Raw genomic sequence first — 19,349 nt, forward strand, 5'->3', positions numbered from 1 at the left:
CATATGTTTTTATTTTACCGTGCCAGTTGGCATGTAAATTTCTTGTAGACTGCCATGTTTGTTTTTGTTGGTTGTGGGGTTTGAACTGGGCATGGACACTGTCCCTGAGCTTTTTTGCTCAAGGCTAGCACTCTACTATTTTGAGCCATGGCTCTACTTCTGGTTTTCTGGTGGTTAACTAGAGATAAAAGTCTCAGAAACTTTCCTCCCTGGGATGGCTTTGAACCATGATCCTCAATGTTAGCTGCCTCAATTGCTAGGATTATAGGTGGGAGCCACCAATGCCCAGATAGAGACAAGTTTTTTTGTATTACTTAGTTCTTGCTTCTTACTTGTTGAACACTTAGTGTCTTCTGTTACGTATCATTTTCAATCTTGCATTCATTTGATATAAGATTGTTTTAGCCTTGGGCAATTGGGCCTTTATCTTATTGTAATCTAGATTTGTGCTAGGAAGAAATAAGTGATTTAAATTTTGAGTGGGAGTATGTGTATCAAATTGAAAGTAGTAAGAATAAAAAGAAACCCTGACTATAAGAAAGATCTCTTGTTATACTAAGTGAAAAGAGAAGTATAGAAGAGTGAGAATAATATGTTTCCATTTATGTTAAAAGAGGGTGATGAATAATATATTCATTTTTGAGTTTCTAGCATAAAAACCTTTGGGAAAAGGATAGTCTTTCTAACAAGTGATGCATGAAAAATTGAACATTTGTATGAAAAGAATGAACCTTGATATAAACCTTAGAAAAATTTGCTCAAAAATGGGTCATACAATGTAGTACATAATGTTTTACATTGTATATAAACATAAAATACAAACTATTAAACATCTAGAAGCAAATAGGAGAAAAACTATATGATCATAGATTTAGATAATATGACCTTTGAATTTTAGGTATAATATCAAGAGCATGATCCATGAAAGAAAAAAGTTGATATTGGACTTCAATAAATGAAAACTTCTTCTCTGCAAAAGACACTACTAAGAGAAAGAAGAAATAACTCATATACTAGGCAAAATATAGAAAAACATATCTGATAAAAATATTTCCAACATACATGCAACAATAAGCAAAAATCCAATTGTAAATTTTAAGTGACCTGAACAAATAATCTTACTTTCAAACAAGGTGTACAAATGGAAAAGAAGCATAGAAAAGTGGTCAATATAACTTATCACTCGGAGATTGTGAGATACCATTGCACAAAAACTGAAATGGCTAATTAAAAAATTATTAATTTTTTATTGTTATAAAGGTGACATATAAAGGGATTACAGATACATAAGTCATGTAATAAGTTTATTTATTTTTGAATGGTGTCACCTCTTTTCTTGTTTCCTCCCAGTTTTTCCCTCCCATCCCCCACAAATTGCATAGTTCATTTTCCACGTAGTGTCTAGTATCACTGCTGTATTTGTCTCACCGTTTCTGTGCTACCACTTGCCTTCCCCCAAACAGGTAAACTTACATACAAGAGAAAATGTACAGAAATCTAAAACAGCAAAAAAGGAGAAAAAAACCCAACAATAGAAAAAACATGAAGCAAAACAACAAAAATACCTTTTATTTCCATTTCTTGGAATTCATTTCAATAAATGTCATTTTAAATGACCACATGTCTATAGCCATTGAGTCTTTGTGATCCTCTCCAAAGAATATCCTCCTTTGGTCTCATTGTGTGAATGTCTAGAGTCCTGTATAATTTATAATGTGAAATGGCTAAAATTAAAAAATTCCTGACAATAATAGTTCCTGGTGGGAATGAATAGCAGTAGTAACTCTTATTTGTGGCAGATAGGAATGTGTTAAAGTGTGGCAACCTTGGAAGAAAGTTTGGCAAGTTCTTACTAAGCTAAACACAGTCTTATTTCATGTAGCAACTGCCCTCCTAGTGATTATTCAGTTGACTTGAAACATTTATTTATTTATTTATTTATTTTTGTTGTTCATGTGGCTTGAACTCTGGGCCTGGGCACTGTCCCTGTGGTATTCAGCTCAAGGCTAGTACTCTACCTGTTTGAGCCACAGCACCATTTTCCGATTTCCTGCAGGGTGGCTTTGAATGGAGAACCTCAGATCTGAGCCTTCTGAGTAGCTAGGATTATAGGTGTGAGCCACCGGCACCAGATGAAACTAAGTTTTTGTTTTCTTACAAAAAAATAAATCATTGTACTGAAACAATTATTTAAGCAAGGTGCCGGTGGCTTATGCCTATAACCCTAGTTATTTATGAGGTTGAGATTTGAGTGTTGCAGTTTGAAGCCAGTCTGGAAAGGAAAATCTATGAAACTGTAGTCTCCAGTTAACCACTAAAATGCAAGAAGTGGAGCTGTGACTCAAGTGGTAAAGTGCCTTCAGCACAAAATCTCCAGGACAGTGCCCAGGCCTTGAGTTCAAGCCCTGGTACACACACACACACACACACACACACACACACACGGACACACGCAGACACACATGGACACAGACACACAGACACATTTATTTAGCTGCTTTATCCATAATCACCAAAATAAAGAGCAGCCAAGATCCTGGTCAGTGGGTGAATGGATTAATAAGTACATTTATATAATGGAATAATAATCAGGTATGATAAGTAAATAAACTATCAAGTCATTTAAAAGTCATCAAGAGGGGCTGGGAATATGGCCTAGTGGTAAAGTGCTCGCCTTGTATACATGAAGCCCTGGGTTTGATTCCTCAGTACCACATAAACAGAAAAACTTGGAAGTAGCACTGTCGCTCAAGTGGCAGAGTGCTAGTCTTGAGCAAGAAGAAGCCAGGGACAGTACTCAGGCCCTGAGTTCAAGCCCCAGGACTGACAAAAAACCAAACCAAAACAAAAAGTTACCAAGAGGTCTTGAAACTCACATCACTAAGTGAAAAAAGACAGCTTAAAAAAGCTACACACTGTAGAATTCCATTTATTTAATATTATGTAAAAGACGATAAAAAGATGACAAAGAGATTGATGATTTTTAGAGCCTTAAGGGTTAGGGGAATATTAAACCGATAAATATCATATTTTCTTAGTGTTTGAAGTAATGGGTATGATTCTACAGGAGAAGACTTGGGATTTTTTTTTTTTTCTTTTGGTTGTGGGGCTTGAGCTCACGGCCTGGTGCTGTCCCTGAGTTCTTTTGGTTAAGATTGGTAGTTTAGCTCTAGAGGTCACAGTTCCACTTCTGGCTTTAATTTTTTTTCAGATTAATTGGAGATAAGAGTCTCATGGACTTTATTGCCCAGACTGGCTTCATACCATAATCCTCAGATCTCAATTTCCTGAGTAGCTAGGATTACAGGCTCAAAAAATTACCTCCCCCCCACCCCCAATAAAAAATCCTCAAAGAAACAACCACCCTGTAATTGTACAATTCTAAGCTCTGGTTGCCTACTAAATATTTTATTTGGTTTTATTTTTAGGTCTTAAAGACCGTAAACAGAACAAACTATCTTTCTCTATTTGTCCCTGCAAATTATCTCATTGATGGCTTTTATTTTTTTTCTCGTAAATATTTTTTATTTCTCTACTAACTTCCCTAACTTTTCCTATTTTCTCCTGGTTCTCAGGATCTGGGAAGGTAGAAATAGTTTTACTTCAGCAAGAACAGCCTGGCTAATTTTTGTGGATTTTTAAAGACTGTAATAGAATTTTTTTTTTGAATTTATGTGAAGAGCCTTATTTTATATATCATTTAATGGGGAAGGTTTTATTTTCAATAAGAGGGATTTTGTAATTGCTGTCCCTATAAGTTTCTCGCTAGATGTTTGCTGAGAGTTTGGGTACTGAACTAATAGGCAACTTTACAATACAAATAATGTTACCAGCTCATGTCTAAATAAGAGAATGGAGGGCAGAAAAATCCTTCTTTTTAGGAAAGGCAAGATCTAAATGTATTCAGCAACGTTGTACCTCTGTGAGGATACTTACTTCCATGGGTGTAAGGAAGAGTTAAAGAAGGGAAGTTTTCAGTTGGTACATTGAAAGGTGGTAATTTTATCTTGAAAAAAAAATCCCTGCAAAATAGACATTTAATTTCCTACTGAGGGAAGCAAAGGTTGTATATGGAAGTCAAGTGTGTTTTTTTTTTTTTTTTTTTTGCCATTCCTGGGTCTGAGCACTATCCCTAGCTTCTTTTTGCTCAAGGCTAGCACTCTGCCACTTGAGCCACAGTGCCACTTCTAGTGCCACTTCTATATGTGGTGCTGAGGAATCAAACCCAGGGCTTTATGTATACGTGGCAAGCACTCTTGCCACTAGGCAATATTCCCAGCCCAGAAGTCATGTGTTTTATCCCCATAAACACATAGATGGAATGGCAGAGGCAAAGACTGGACAGAGATTATCTGAGTTCTGAAACACCTTTACATCTGGCCTATATTTTCTAGTGTATATTCTCATTCCACAGCTCTATATTGCTCTAGATAAAGGAAAAATCAGTGCAGAAGTTTGTTCAGGGAAATTAAGATTTTTTTTTTAAAGACAGTAGTGTGGTATACTAGTAAAGCATCTTGGAGCTGGGATCCAGAGAAGATATCTGATTTATGAAAAGATAATTGAGGCAGACACTATTATTTAGGTCAACATGTAAGCTTGAGGCTTGTGACCAATATGATGGGGCTTAATGCAGGAAACATAGTGGATTAATGACAGAGATGCCAAGGAATTCTTTACTGTTTTTTTTTAGAGCTGCTAAATATGTATTTTAAAAGATATAAAGATTTTTGGGTTGTAAGTCCTTTTTCTCAGTAACTTAGTTTGAATTTTAAATTGAAATCAACAACAAAGCGATGTTGTGATTTATGACTATAGTATGGAATAATTAAATTGGTGAGCACACCCATTACTGTAAATATTTTTAGACAGTAAGAACATTTGACATTTACTTTCTTAGCAGTTTTGAAATGTACACTATTCTAACATTAACTAACCATGTGGTGTAATACAATTCCTCCTGTCTAAGATTTTGTACTTAACTATCATTTGCCTTCAACCCTCAGTCTTGGTCACTGCCATTCTCCTCCCTGCCTGTATGCTTTGATTAGCTTTTATTGCATATGTGACTAGCATACAATGTTTGACTTTCTCTGTCTGCCTACTTTCAGTAGCATCTGTTCTCTCTTTCCTTCCATGTTGTTGAAAATGACAAAATTTCCTTCTTTTTCCAAGGCTGTTTCTATTTGTGGATGTTATGCTCTTCTGTAGAGAAAATCATATAGACTCCACAAAGAGCTGTTGGAACTAATAAATGAACTCAAAAATTAGGTAATCAATGTCACATTTCTCTATAGTAACAGTGATCTAGAATCCCATTTTTATAATGTAGATGAAATGAATAGTTATAAATCCATGGGAAAATTGTCACTTTGAGATCTAGTTATCTTGTTATTCACCCTAGACATTTAATAAGAAGGCACACTTTAATTGTATTTCAAATTTATTTATTTATCTATTTATTTATCTATTTATTTTTCCAGTCCTGGGGCTTGAACTCAGGGCCTGAGCACTGTCTCTGGTGAGCATCCTACCACTTGAGCCACAGCGCCACTTCCAGCTTTTTCTGTATATGTGGTTCTAAGGAATTGAACTCAGGGCTTCATGCATGCTAGGCAAGCACTCTACCACTAAGCCATATTCCCAAACTGAAGTTTAAAAATTTTAAGGGTCAAAATCTGTATACCTGGAGTAAATGTGCTCTGATTTCTGTTCATGTGTAAAAAACTATCTCCACACTTTTTTTTTTATGCTCACAAGTACTATAGATCAGAACTTTGGACAGAGCTTCAAAAACATGGCTTATCTCTGTTCTGTAATGTTTGTGGCAAAAGTTGGTGGCTGGGGAAACCATCTGGAAGTGTTTTCACTTACATATCTAGTATTTATACTAGCTGTTGGCTGGCAGCCCAGTTTGGTCATTAGGAAGAATACCTACATACTGCCTCCCAGTGTAGTCCGGGCTTCCTTACAGCATGGTGGCCTCAGGAGAACTGGGCTTCTTACAAGGTGATTCAGGTACAGGTATTGTGGTAGACCAGAAAAACTGCATTTATGCATTTGTGACATATTCCTGGGTATCACCAAGCATGAGTAGCATCACCCAGATTCTAAAATAAGAAACGTAGAGTATACTTTCCAATGAAAGAAGTGTCAAGCTCACTTCTTAGATGAGCATGTAATATGGGAGATATTGTTGTAGCTATATTCAGAAAATACAATTTGGTACACAAAATTAGTTGATACAATGCAAATTGTCTATCCTACCTAAGACAGGAGATGACTGTGTTTATGACTCCTAGTATTTCTCTTTATTTGTAGATTAGCAATATATTTGTGTGTATGATTACTTCTCAATGTTCTGCCTTGCTCTGAAGTCTCATCTTTTAAGAGTTAAGTTGTATAAACACCTCTAAGTCTGTTTATGATTATCATTAGAAGTTTATTTTTTGTTTAATCCTATTTCAACATTAGTGTATGTGAGAAAACTCATTATAGATCCATGCTGCCATCTTCAGGTTCCAGGTTCTTCCATCCAGAAGTACCTCTACCCATGCCAGGGGATCCTCTAGAGCTAGCACGGATAAGGAATACTCTTATGTGCCTAGGCCTAGATGTTATACACATTACCTCTGACCATGATCTGTTGGTATAACTAGTCATATAGTGTGTAGAGAGCCTGGGAAAAGGGCAGGGCATGGATATAAGTTCCACCGGCTCCATCTGCCATACAGTAGCTTCTTTCCTCACAGCTGTCAATGAACCTATAGTCTGAAAGTTGACAGAAATGTTAAAGGTCTAGCAAAACTAGCCAACCAATCATTAAGTTTATTTTCAGGTCTATCAGTTTGTAAAGCACAATATGAAATACAGAAAAATTTAGACTTGATCTGTACCTTGGAGATTATTTAGCTCAATTATTTAAAACGAGTTTTAGAAGTAATTCTCTTGTATTTCAATGAATTCTCTTGAGGAGCTCCAATTAATATAATAAATGGAGATAAAGCTTCTCTGGTTTAAAGAGGCTTCACCACATCTTTCATGAATCCTAAGGTTCATGCAGTGAATCCTAGGGCTCTTTAGATAAAGTCAATCACTTTATTGGGTAGATAAAAGATACTGATGCACAAGTAGCAGAGACATCACTTTTTCTGTAGTGACTTAAGATTTTAAGTTTCAAGGCAGTATTCTCAGTTGCTTTTGTACTACAATTTACTTAAGTTGGGGGCATTACTCTGTTTTAGTATACATAGTCTTTGAGACTCTTGGCCTGATTTTGGACACTATACTTAATTGGCACATTTGGCTTTTCTTCTTTATCCAGCATCAGGCAAAGGGCTAGAAAACTGCTTTGGCATGAACAACTGAAGCATTTCTCTACAGGGTGATGTATGACACAGAGTGGGCTCCAATAGGTTTTCAGAGGGTGATTTACCATCTTGGAACAACATGGGAAACATTGTCAGCGACTACCTGAGCACACCTGCATTCTCTTGCCTTCTGATCCTGACATCCAGCCACTGTCAGAGCAGCACATTATGGGGAAACAAACATGGGTATCAGAAGAAAATATACCTACATTAGATTCTGAAGAGATGGAGGACCTGAGACAAGGCACTTTATCATTTTGAATCTCAGTTTTCACCCTTATAATATAAATATAATGATAACCCCTATATGATTTAATTATATAACATTGTAAATATAATGATAACTATTATATGATCTTTTTGGCAGAACTAGAGATTGTGTGTTTGAAACCTCTGACATAGTCTTAAGAAATGGAATGGTGCTTCCGCAAGCACCCATGCTATTGTCTACCACACCACAGTTTAAGTCACAATTCTACGACCCATAGCTTTACAAGCTTCCAATATTCAATTTATCTGCAAAATAAGGTAGTGGTAGAAAGGATGGACTTGGGTTGCTGCGTACAACGTTGTATGTAAAGTTTACACAATCTGATTGCTCTAGTCTGGATCTTGTTCTGCTCTTCTACCCATGAGGTTTTGAGCAAATGATATAACCTGTCTGCTTTCAGTTCCATCTTTTATGAAACAGAGATGGCAGTAGTTGGTAAACTTTATGGTTATTTTATGGATTACGTGAATATGTATTTGTAGAATAACATTCAGCTTATAGCTAGTGCTATGGAAGCATTTGTAAAAGCAAGTAATACATAAATATCATCTATTTGTGGTGGTGGTTATCTTGCTGTTAAGTATGAAGACCTAAATGTAGATCTGTTATTGCAAAGTACTCGATAACCCTTTGCTAATCACATAATTAATCTTAACTACTTACTTTTACTTATTGTTACCATTGAGGTCCTATAATATTGTAGGGATTCTGAGAAGCTATTTTTTTAAATCACCTTGGGGATTTTTTTTTCAAATGATTTAAGTAACTGTCCCACCAGGTGCTCTCTTTATGTGTGTCATAATTTGTTTCCTGTCTGGAGTTCAGGTAACTAGCTTAGAGGCCCATTCAATTTTTTCTCTATCCTGACAATCTTTTTTTTTTTTTTCTGGCCAGTCCTGGGGCTTGACTCAGGGCCTGAGCACTGTCCCTGGCTTCCTTTTGCTCAAGGCTAGCACGCTACCACTTGAGTCACAGCACTACTTCTGGCCGTTTCTGTATATGTGGTGCTGGGGAATCGAACCTAGGGCCTCGTGTATCCGAGGCGAGCACTCTTGCCACTAGGCCATATCCCCAGGCCTATCCTGACGATCTTGCCACAGGTAAGCATTGGATTGAAATGTGGCCTTTTGTTCCTAAGTCCATTTTGCCTTGACCTTGTATCAGGTTCCCACAAAGCAGTTGTTTGTTTAGGCTACACAGAGGTTAGAGATTGAGTGTAAGTAGATGTAGCACTCAGACTTGAGCAAGTGGTATCATGTATTTCTGATATGCAATATCAGTAGCTATGCCCATATGAACACATAAGATGATGCTAAGCAAAATGAAGTCCAAGTTAAGGAAACAAGTGGTATATCATTGTTGTAGTTATTTTCATCATGCCATGTGAAACTGTACCCTTTATTGTTTTCCTCTGTATTCCCTTCCCCTGGTTTTGCCCCTGCTATCACTGTAACTGATCTTAATACCCCAGACACTGTATATATGTGTATTGGAACTAGGGAAGGGAAAGAGAATACTAAAATTGAGAGGCAAAGATTAAAAAGACAAACCATGCAATAGTGATACTTACAAAACCAATTGGTGTTAATCAACTGTACAAATTGTGGGGGGAGAGAGAAAAGGGGAGAGGGAGATGGGGGAAAATGAGGGAGGAGGTAACAAGTTGGATAAGAAATGTACTTGCCTTACATATGAACCCCTCTGTACTTCACTTTGACTATAAAGAAGAAAAAACTGGAAAAAAAGAAGAAAAATCTGATCTACAGGATATAGCAGAAAAGAGTACTTTGTCTTAGAAACTTCTAGCCTCTGCTAATTATTTAATATTAGCCATCATTTAAGATTAACTTTATATTTTAAAATTTTTATTTATTTTATTTAGAAATTAATCTCCTTTATTGTTATTATAGAGGTGATGAGCAGAGGGATTACAATTACATGAGTTAGGTTGTGAATACATTTCCTTTTGTACAGTGCCTTTGTTCCCTCACTCTTTCCCAGTCCCTCCCTCCCATCTCCCCACCATGATTTGTACAATTCAATTTTATCACTGTCCACTGAGTTCTACTGCTGCACTTTTCACCCTCTCCCCCTCCAATTCTGTATTCTCCTCCCAACCCTTCTGAAGATATACACTTGAATATACCATACATAAGGTAAAGAAGACAGAATAATCAAAAACTAAAAACTAAAAAGAGAGTGGTGTCTTGCTTCCATATATTAGATTTCATTTCAGTATGTATATGATTTTATTTAAATATGGAAAAGCATTGAGGCATTGTGCCTTTGTGATTCTCTTCTCTGAATATCCACCTTTGGCCTCACTGTGTGTGCATATCGAGAATCCTGTATAATTTAACATATCCCAGTGTATTTTAGATCTAATTTGCACATATCAGAGAGAACATGTGCCATTTGTCTCTCCGAGCTTGGCTTACCTCACTTAACATGATTTGTTCTAGTTCCATCCTTTTTCCTGTAAATGACATTATTTTATTCTTTTCTATGGCTGTTTAAAATTCCATTGTGTATAAGAACCACAGTTTTCGGATCCATTCATCTACTGTGGGCTATCTGGGCTCTTTCCATATGTTGGCTATTGTGAATAGTGTGGCAATGAACACAGATGTGCAGGTGTCTTTATCGTAACCTGTCTCATGATGTACTTGGTAGATGATAAGATTAACTTAAAATTAAGGATTTTATTCCCTACTTCATAAAGAAGCAACACTTTCATCCTAAAATAACCACTTCAACATTTTTGATATAACTACCTTTTCAGTCCAACATACATGCAATATATACAGTCTCCTCATGGGTTAGGTTGTTATAAAATTTGGGGGAAATGATGAGCATTTTAATAATAATGACTTACTTGGTCTTTTTCTATATTATTTGGTGTTACTGTTTCTAAATTTTATTACCATGCATACCATGGATTTCAGATAGTTTGGAATTTCCATTCTATTTTTGTGGTAATATTGTTTACCACAGGCAGACTTGGCGGGGGGGCGGGGTTATTTAGAATTTTGAGTAGTATCTGCCTATTACCTAACCAAAGGTTTGGGTTTATGAAATTCAGCTGTGAAACATAGAGTGAAAAAGTTGTCTTCATAGTAATTTGGATGAAAGGACTTGGGTATTAGTTGTTGAGAAAGTCAGTGTGAAACATTCACAGTTCTGCACAGCCTGGAGCAAAGCAGGTGGTAATGGCAGTGCTCTTTGTAGCAGACTCACACAAGTGCCTTCCTTTCTTTGTACTATACTTAAATGAAAAGCTCATTTGACCATGGAGACACTATGGTGACCAAGAGGTAGAAGTATGTAGAAAGAGAAATAAAGCAGAACCCATTTCTTTTTTTAAAAAAATTACTTATTTATTGTCAAAGTGTTGTACAGAGGGGTTATAGTTACATACATTAGGCCATGGGTACATTTCTTGTACTGATGTTACCTCTTCCCTCATTCCACCCTCTCCCCTCCCTCTTTTCCTCTCTCCCCATGAGTTGTTTAGTTGGTTTACACCAAATGGTTTTGCAAATATTGCTTTTGGAGTCATTTGTCTTTTTATCCTTTGTTTCTCGATTTTGATATTTCCTTTCACTTCCCTAGTTCTAATACCAGTATATACAGTATCCAGGGTACTCAAGTGAGATACAGTGATAGTGTGAGTACAACCACAGGAAGGGGATACAAGAGGATCATCAACAAAAGAAGCTACAGTTTCACATAGCATGTTGAAAGTAATTACAACAGTGATAAAGCACTCGTTTCCATAACATGGAGTTCATTTTACTTAGCATCATCTTATGCATTCATAAGGGCATAGCTATTGAGTTCTTGTAATCCTCTGCTGTGACTAGCCTAAACCTGTGCTAATTATTCACTATTAGGGAAACTATAGAGGCCATGTTTCTTTGGGTCTGGCTCACTTCACTTAGTATTATTTTTTCCAAGTCCTTCCATTTCCTTACGAATGGGACAATGTCATTCCTTCTGATAGAGGCATAAAAATCCACTGTGTATATATACCACATTTTCCTGATCCATTCGTCTACTGTTGGGCATGTGGGTTGGTTCCATATTTTAGCTATGACAAATTGTGCTGTGATGGACATTGTTGTGCTGGTGGCTTTAGTGTGTTCTTTTTTGTGGTATTTTGGGTAGATGCCCAAAAGTGGGGCATAGGAGAGCTCTATGTTTAGTCTTCTGAGGAATCTCTATACAGCTTGCCAGAGTGGCTGAACCAGTTTACATTCCCACCAACAGTGAAGTAGGGTTCTCTTTTGGCCACATTCCCTCCAACAATTGTTATTGTTAGTTTTCTTGATATAGGACATTCTTACTGGGGTGAGGTAGAATCTCAAAGTTGTTTTGATTTGCATTTCTTTTATGGCCAGTGATGTAGAGCACTTTTTCATATGTCTTTTGGCCATTCTCATTTCCTCATCAGAGAAGCCTCTTTTTAAGTCTTTAGCCCACTTGTTGAGGAGGCTGTTGGTTCTTTGCAGTTTTGTTTTGGAGGAATTTAATTTCTTTAGTTCTGCATATATTTTAGATATGAGACCTTTGTCCGATGTATGGCTGGTAAAGATCTTCTCCCAATCTGTGGGCTTTCTGTTTATCTTGTGAGTTATGTCCTTTTCCCTGCAGAAGCTCTGAAGTTTGATGCAGTCCCATTTGTCCATCCTTTCTTTGATTTATAGCATTTCTGGGCCTTTATTAGGGAAGTTTCATCCTGTGCTAAGGAGCTCTAGTGTTTCCCCTACTCCTTCTTGTAGTGTTTTCAGAGTATCTGTTTCTATTTCGAGGTCTTTGATCCATTTGGAATTGGTTTTGGTGCAGGGTGATATATCAGGATCTAATGTTAGTTTGTTGCAGGTGTTGAAACAGTTTTTCCAGCACCATTTGATAAAGAGGCTATCTTTTTTCCACCCCATTTTTTTTAGCTCCTTTATCAAAGATTAGGCATAGTTCTGCGGGTTCATTTCTCCATCTTCAGTTCTGTTCCATTGGTCTTCAGGTCTGTTCTGGTGCCAATACCAAGCTGTTTTTATTACTACAGCTTTATAATACAGCTTGACGTTTGGTATTGTAATTCCTCCAACATTGTTCTTTCTGCTTAGGATTGTTTTTGCTATTCAAGGTCTTTTATTGTTCCATATGAATTTCTGGATTGCTTCCTCTATTTCATTAAAAATGGTGTTAGGATATTAATGGGTATTGCATTGAATTTGTAGATAGCCTTTGGCAAAATTGCCCTTTTGAGTATATTAATTCTCCCAATCCAGGAGCATGAGAGGTTTTCCCATTTCCTTAGTTCTGCCTTAATTTTGTTTTTCCTGTTTTTAAAGTTCTCATCATAGAGGTCTTTCACTTCTTTAGTTAAGGTTATTCCTAGGTATTTTATGTTTTTTGAGGGTATTGCAAAAGGAGTTGCTTTCCTGATTTCGGCCTCGGTCTTCGGGTCATTGGCATATAGAAAGACCATGGATTTTTGAGGGTTTATTTTACATCCTGCTGCTTTGCCAAAGTTTTGGATCAGCTCTAGTAGCTTGGGAGTAGAGCCTATGGGGTTCTTTAGGTATAGGATCATGTCATCAGCGAAGACAGAAAGTTTAACTTCATCTTTTCCTATTTGGATCCCCTTTATGTTTTCTTCTTGCCTAATTGCTCTGGCCAGGAATTCTAGTACTATGTTGAAGAGGAGAGGAGAGAGTGGGCATCCCTGTCTTTCTCCTCATTTTAAAGGGAATGGCTTTAGCTTTTCACAATTTAGAATTATGCTTGCTGTTGGTTTATCCTACACTGCCTTTATTATATTCAGGAATGTTCCCTGGAATCCCAGTTTTTCCAGGGCTTTTATCATATATGGGTGCTGGATTTTTGTCGAATGCCTTTTCTGCATCTAGAGATATAACCCTGTGATTCTTTACCGTGCTTTGGTTGATGTGGTGGATTACATTAATTGACTTGCGTATATTGAACTAACTTTGCATGCCTGGGACGAATCCAGTTTGATCATGGTGTATAAATTTTTTGATGACCTGTTGAAGTCGATTGGCCAGAATTTTGTTGAGAATTTTTGCATCAATGTTCATCATGGAAATCGGTCTATAGTTCTCTTTCTCTGATGAGTCCCTGCCTGATTTTGGAATGAGGGCAGAACCAATTTCTAATATGAGTTGATGGTCTAGGTGGGAGACAAGACCATGAAGGAAAATTCTTTGTCTGAAAAAGAATTTTTTTTTTTAAAAAGGGAAGGAATATCATTGCTCTTTTCAAATGTTTGCAAGATGAGCAGAATTTGCTGTGGGCCAGATCAGTTCATTGGAATAGCACTCTTGGCTGAAGTCTATGGCTTAAGGGACAAGGATTGCTCAAAATCTGACTAGTGGTTACATCAGTCAGAAAGTTTCCATGCCCTTAATCTCCAGACTTCCATGAAGGCCCTGACTCACTTAGGGCTAGGTGAGTAAGGAGCTATATTGCACAGAGCTATATTGTTCATTAGACACTTCCTTATGACCTCTTCTGTATCCTCCCACTCCCTGCCTAGCACCACACACCTCAAACTTGTAGCACCAAACTTCTGTTTCCAACAAGACCAGCTGGCCAGGAAATGAAACAACACCTGCTGTAGTCTACTGCAGGGCTTCTTTTTTTTTTTTTTTTTTTTTGGTGGCCAGTCCTAGGGCTTGGACTGAGGGCCTGAGCACTGTCCCTGGCTTCTTTTTGCTCAAGGCTAGCACTCTGCCACGAGCCACAGCGCCACTTCTGGCCGTTTCTGTATATATGTGGTGCTGAGGAATTGAACCCAGGGCCTCATGTATTTGAGGCAAGCACTCTTGCCACTAGGCCATATCCCCAGTCCCTACTGCAGGGCTTCTTAAACTTTAATGTGCTCATGGAGCCATTAGGGGGGCTGATTGCAATGTAGATTTGGATTCAGGTTCTGGGTGGGACCTGGAATTCCTGATGCTGATCCTATAAACCAGGTATGTTATTAGCTTTTTTTTTTTTCATCACCATGTCCAATTATCAGAGAGTACCAGTCTAAAAAGAAGGATTTATTTTGACTTATAGTTTCAGTCCATGCTTGGCTGGCTCTGTTTCTATAGATCTGGGGTGAGAAGTATGGTAGAGGGGGCATGTGACAGAGGGGCTTGCTTATATGAGGATGGCTTAGAAGTAGAGACATAAGAAGAAGTGGATGGCATGCCTCTAATAACTTACTTATTCCCAGTAGGTCTAATTTCCCCAAGTGTCCTTATAGTGTGAATCCTTCAAGTGGTTAATCTGTTGATTAGGTCAGAGCACTCAGAAATCAATCACTCAATGGGGACCAAGCTTTAAACATACAATCTTTTTTTTTTTTTCTTTGCCAGTCCTGGGGCTTGGAATCAGCCTGAGCACTGTCCCTGGCTTCTTTTTGTTCAAGGCTAGCACTCTACCACTTGAACCATAGCCACTTCTGCCTTTTCCTATATATGTGATGCTGAGGAATTGAACCCAGGGCTTCATTTATGTGAGACAAGCACTCTACTGCTAGGCCATATTCTCAGCCCCATAACCACACAATCCCTTTGAGGGGACACTTCATATCCTACCTTTAGTACCCACTGTGTCATATGACTTTACTACAAATCATGGGTTTTTCCCCCCTAGGCTATATCCAATCCTTATCAGGTGAATGCCTATATCTTCCAAGTTGCTGTTAGTACTGAGCCTTGCATCTCTCTTTACTGTCTGGAATTCTGGCCTACTCCACACTCAGTCTTCATGAAACAATTTTGTACAGATGTCACTTAGCCATCCAGAGTTTTTGTCATCACCAGAAACACTCCATCAGTTACCCAATACTTGTTCTTTTTCAAAAATATATCATCTTGAATTTCATCCAAGTTGTTTGAGATACAGTGTTTTTTTTAATATGTGCATGATACTGTCAGGAATGTATCCTAAGGTATGCTTATATCTTCACTGTATAAAATTAAAGTAGATTTCTTTTCTCATAGCTGTGTATTTGTGGTTACTACAAGGTAATCACTTACCCCAGTGATTTGTAAAGTGATCTTTAAATGATTTATTTGTAATGCATTAAACACTTGCTCAATGAGACCATGACCCCAGGAATAATGACTGAATCTGGTTCAATGTATTTACCTATCTTCTTAATGGTTCCCCCAGTGGGTCTGTATGAGCATTTGTAATTGTCATTGATTAAAATCCTTTCAAGGTCATGTTTTTTTCTCTTAAGCCAAAGTAATTGAGAAATTTCTCACATATATAGACACTGACATAGTTTCAAATACAAGATCATGGTGGTTTTCTATTGGAGCCGTGTGATCTTGGGTAAAGCATTTAATATCTTTGATTGTATATAAATTTATCTAAAAATAGAACTAATAGCATACTTTAAAGAAAATTATTGTGATGGCACTTATGAAAGTACTTGATGTGTTTCTGGCAAGTGGCAGTCACTCAATCAATGATAATTGATCCCTTCCCCTCCTTTGTTTCTCTTAGGTCACTTTTTACTTTTTAGCTCAATACATCTCAAGGACAAGTATTTTAAGTCTTTTTTTCTTTCCTTCACTATGTCTCTGTGTGTTCAGTGGAAACATACAGAATGAATTAATGAATGACTAGATAATTTCAAAGGTCTCCCTGACTTTTAAGTTCTATGATTGTTTGAGTCCTTTCATGTAAGAAATTCTTCTCATAGAAGAAATTGGAGAATCAACTTAAAATAAATGTTAAAGAATTTTTGTCTTTGTGGTTTTATAAAACGTGCATCATATTAATTATTACTAATAAGCATGTACCCAGGACCCAGGAGCTGGCTGTTATGGGATAAATAATCTCTTTGGTTTAGGCCTAATTCTTTGTACTGGTGCAAATGAGGTAGTCAGGGGCTGGTCTGATTATCTACTTTCTCAGAATTGCTCTTTTGGGAAGAATCTTTATGAAAGATAAGCAAGAAATATTCATATGTTCTCTAACATGAAAATTGGGAGTCATGCATAATAGAAGCTGAATCTCATGATATATTCATTTCAGTCCTGATAGAAGATGCATTTTGTATTTTAGATTCTATACTAAAAGAGTGAAGCTAATTCAGTAGATTAGAGGGGAAGGGAAGGTCTTTCTAAATTGAGGAATTAAACTGGTCATCTAGACAGGTTCTCTGGAGTCAGAGTTGGTCTTAGTTGTATGAATGCATTGCTGGAGGTTGATGCCAGTTGAGATCATTCTCAATGCTTACTTGACAATATATTTTGGTGCCATTAAAGTGCTTAAAAGTACTCAGATCATCAAATTTAGATCTAGGTTTAAATCCTGTCTTGGGTATGTGAATCCTTAAATCTCCATGTTTAATCTTCATTTGTATTTTAGTTTAGTTTTTTGGTGGTACTGGGGTTTAAATCCAAGGCCTCATACTTGCTAAGCAGGTACTCTACCACTTAAGTCACACCTCCAGTTCATTTTTGTTCTAGTTACTTTTAAAATAGAATATTGTGTTTTTGTTTGGGGCTGGTATCAAATCATAATCTTCCTACTTATGCCTCCTGTATAGCTGGGATTACAGGTGTGAGCCACCACACTTATACCTTGCACATATAATGTTTAAAAAAGCGATAATAATAATATTGATTTTTTTCCTTTGTGGGTGATAAATAAGATACTTTATGTGACATCCATGACAGTGTCTGGCAGAGAGCAGGGTCAATGTTAATGACAATGGAATATTTCTGAAGAGGCACAGGAAATAATCCTTCTGCCACCCCTGAAAGACACTACTAGCCCTTGTAGGTGCTTAGAGGTATCCCAAGATTCTTTCTGCACTCCATGACTAAAGTCAGACTATAATGGTGACATTAACAAATTCTTATTGTCTGGAAAACACAATGACAATCTTAGAAAAGACAAAAATTCTATGATACTTGAAATACTGGTTCATATGTGAGTAGTTTCAATCTTTTCTTCCCTATTCATTATCTAGGAATTCTCTAGTCACAAATTTTTTTCTAGAGGAAGGAAGAAAAATAGACTTAACTAATCTCTTCACACTGGCAATCGCAATGTATTCCAATCCCTGATGTCCAACATGACTTTTATTTCTCATTAATTATTATTATTATTTTTTTTTTGCCAGTCCTGGGCCTTGGACTCAGGGCCTGAGTACTGTCCCTGGCTTCTTTTTACTCAAGGCTAGCACTCTACCACTTGAGCCACAGCACCACTTCTGGCCATTTTCTATATATGTGGTGCTGGGGAATCGAACCCAGGGCTTCATGAATACAAAGCAAGCACTCTTGCCAGTAGGCCATACTCCCAGCCCTCTCATTAATTCTTGAAGTAATGCAAATGGCAGTTCCAAAAAAAAAATCAATAAATTCACATGAATACGTATATATTTTCAGTCAACAGAAAGAGGATTCTGAACTATACTTTCAAGTGGTTAAGAGACACAGCACAGAGCTTTGCTAATTAGCTTGTGGCTTATTTATTTATTTTTAACCTCAAAGTGGATCAATTGATCTCCTTTCAGAGGCTCAAGGGTCTCATACAGTACAATTGATTTCAGGTCATGGCTTTTTTGTGTTGTACTTATTAGCTAATTTTAGATTCTGAGAAACCTAGTAGAAAGGGAGGGGGATTGATGATAGCTGTGATACTCTTACTTCAAATAAAAACAACTTTTTTTTCTTTACATACAGCTATTTTGAACTGGAGAGCAGCGGCCTGAGAGATGAGATTCGATATCACTATATACATAACGGGAAGGCCAAAACAGAGGCACTTCCATACCGAATGGCAGATGGACAATGGCACAAAGTTTCACTGTCAGTTAGCGCCTCTCATCTCCTGCTCCACGTGGACTGCAATAGGTATGTTGTCTTTGATCTTCAGTGATTCTGACATTGACAGAGTGCAATGAGAAGGGGAAAAAATGAACTCTCTCCAAGAATTGCCAGGAAACAAAACCAAAGGACCTCAATTATAATTTCACCTACAAAATGGGTCATTAGGTGTGCTGAAATGGCAAACGGTAATGGGATAAGAAAACAGTTCATTAAGACCACACCGAATCCCATGATTAGGAACAAATGTACAAAAGGTTGATTACAGATTGGGGACTATTAAGTGCACCTTGGTGTACTCTAGGAACTGGCTGAGATTCTGTGGAGCTGTGACTGCAGTTAACTGTGATATATTGTTTTGAGTTCGTTCCACTTGGAAGCGAATAAGCCAATCCACCTTAGAATGAATCTGAGAAGCCTGTGCTCCCAAAGTGGCTAATTCGATTTTCCTTCATCAAGTGCACTTTGCTTAAGTACCTTTTTTAAATGGAGCCTTCTTAAAGAGTCTCTTCTTGGAATCTTTTGGAATTAATATCATCTGCTTTCTACAAAGGAAAGACATTGCCTACCTGTCAAAGGATGGTGGGTAATGGGTGGGTTCTGAGTTCACAGAACATTATGGGGTGTGGCGAGGAGATCCGCTCCCTTGTCTGTCACTGGGGGCATATTTCCTGACAGCTGACACATAAAGAGGGGGCCATTGGTCTCTGTTGGATCATTTGTGGCTGGACAGCTGGACAACAATGGTCATGGGAATGCTTTAATTTCTCCAGAACCCACTGACAATCCTTATGGATAGTGATCCAAGTCTAATGATAGAGATTTAGTTTGTTGTGCCCA

The 19,349-nt window shown here is 37.4% G+C and overlaps 1 protein-coding gene across 3 annotated transcripts in view; it reads left to right on the forward strand.

The window, feature by feature from the left end:
* Positions 1 to 19,349, forward strand: part of Nell1 (neural EGFL like 1) — a 782,009-nt gene that overhangs the window by 110,850 nt on the left and 651,810 nt on the right. For 2 of the 3 annotated variants that reach the window (XM_048360824.1, XM_048360825.1), the window contains exon 4: positions 18,366 to 18,536. The exons of the other annotated variant lie outside the window; for it this stretch is intronic. In XM_048360824.1, the coding sequence (XP_048216781.1) occupies positions 18,366 to 18,536 (171 nt within the window). The remainder of the gene's footprint in view (positions 1 to 18,365; positions 18,537 to 19,349) is intronic. 3 annotated transcript variants of the gene reach the window in all.

The sequence above is a fragment of the Perognathus longimembris genome, chromosome 13, assembly GCF_023159225.1.
Source record: "Perognathus longimembris pacificus isolate PPM17 chromosome 13, ASM2315922v1, whole genome shotgun sequence".
In the NCBI taxonomy this organism is placed as follows: Eukaryota; Metazoa; Chordata; class Mammalia; order Rodentia; family Heteromyidae; genus Perognathus; species Perognathus longimembris.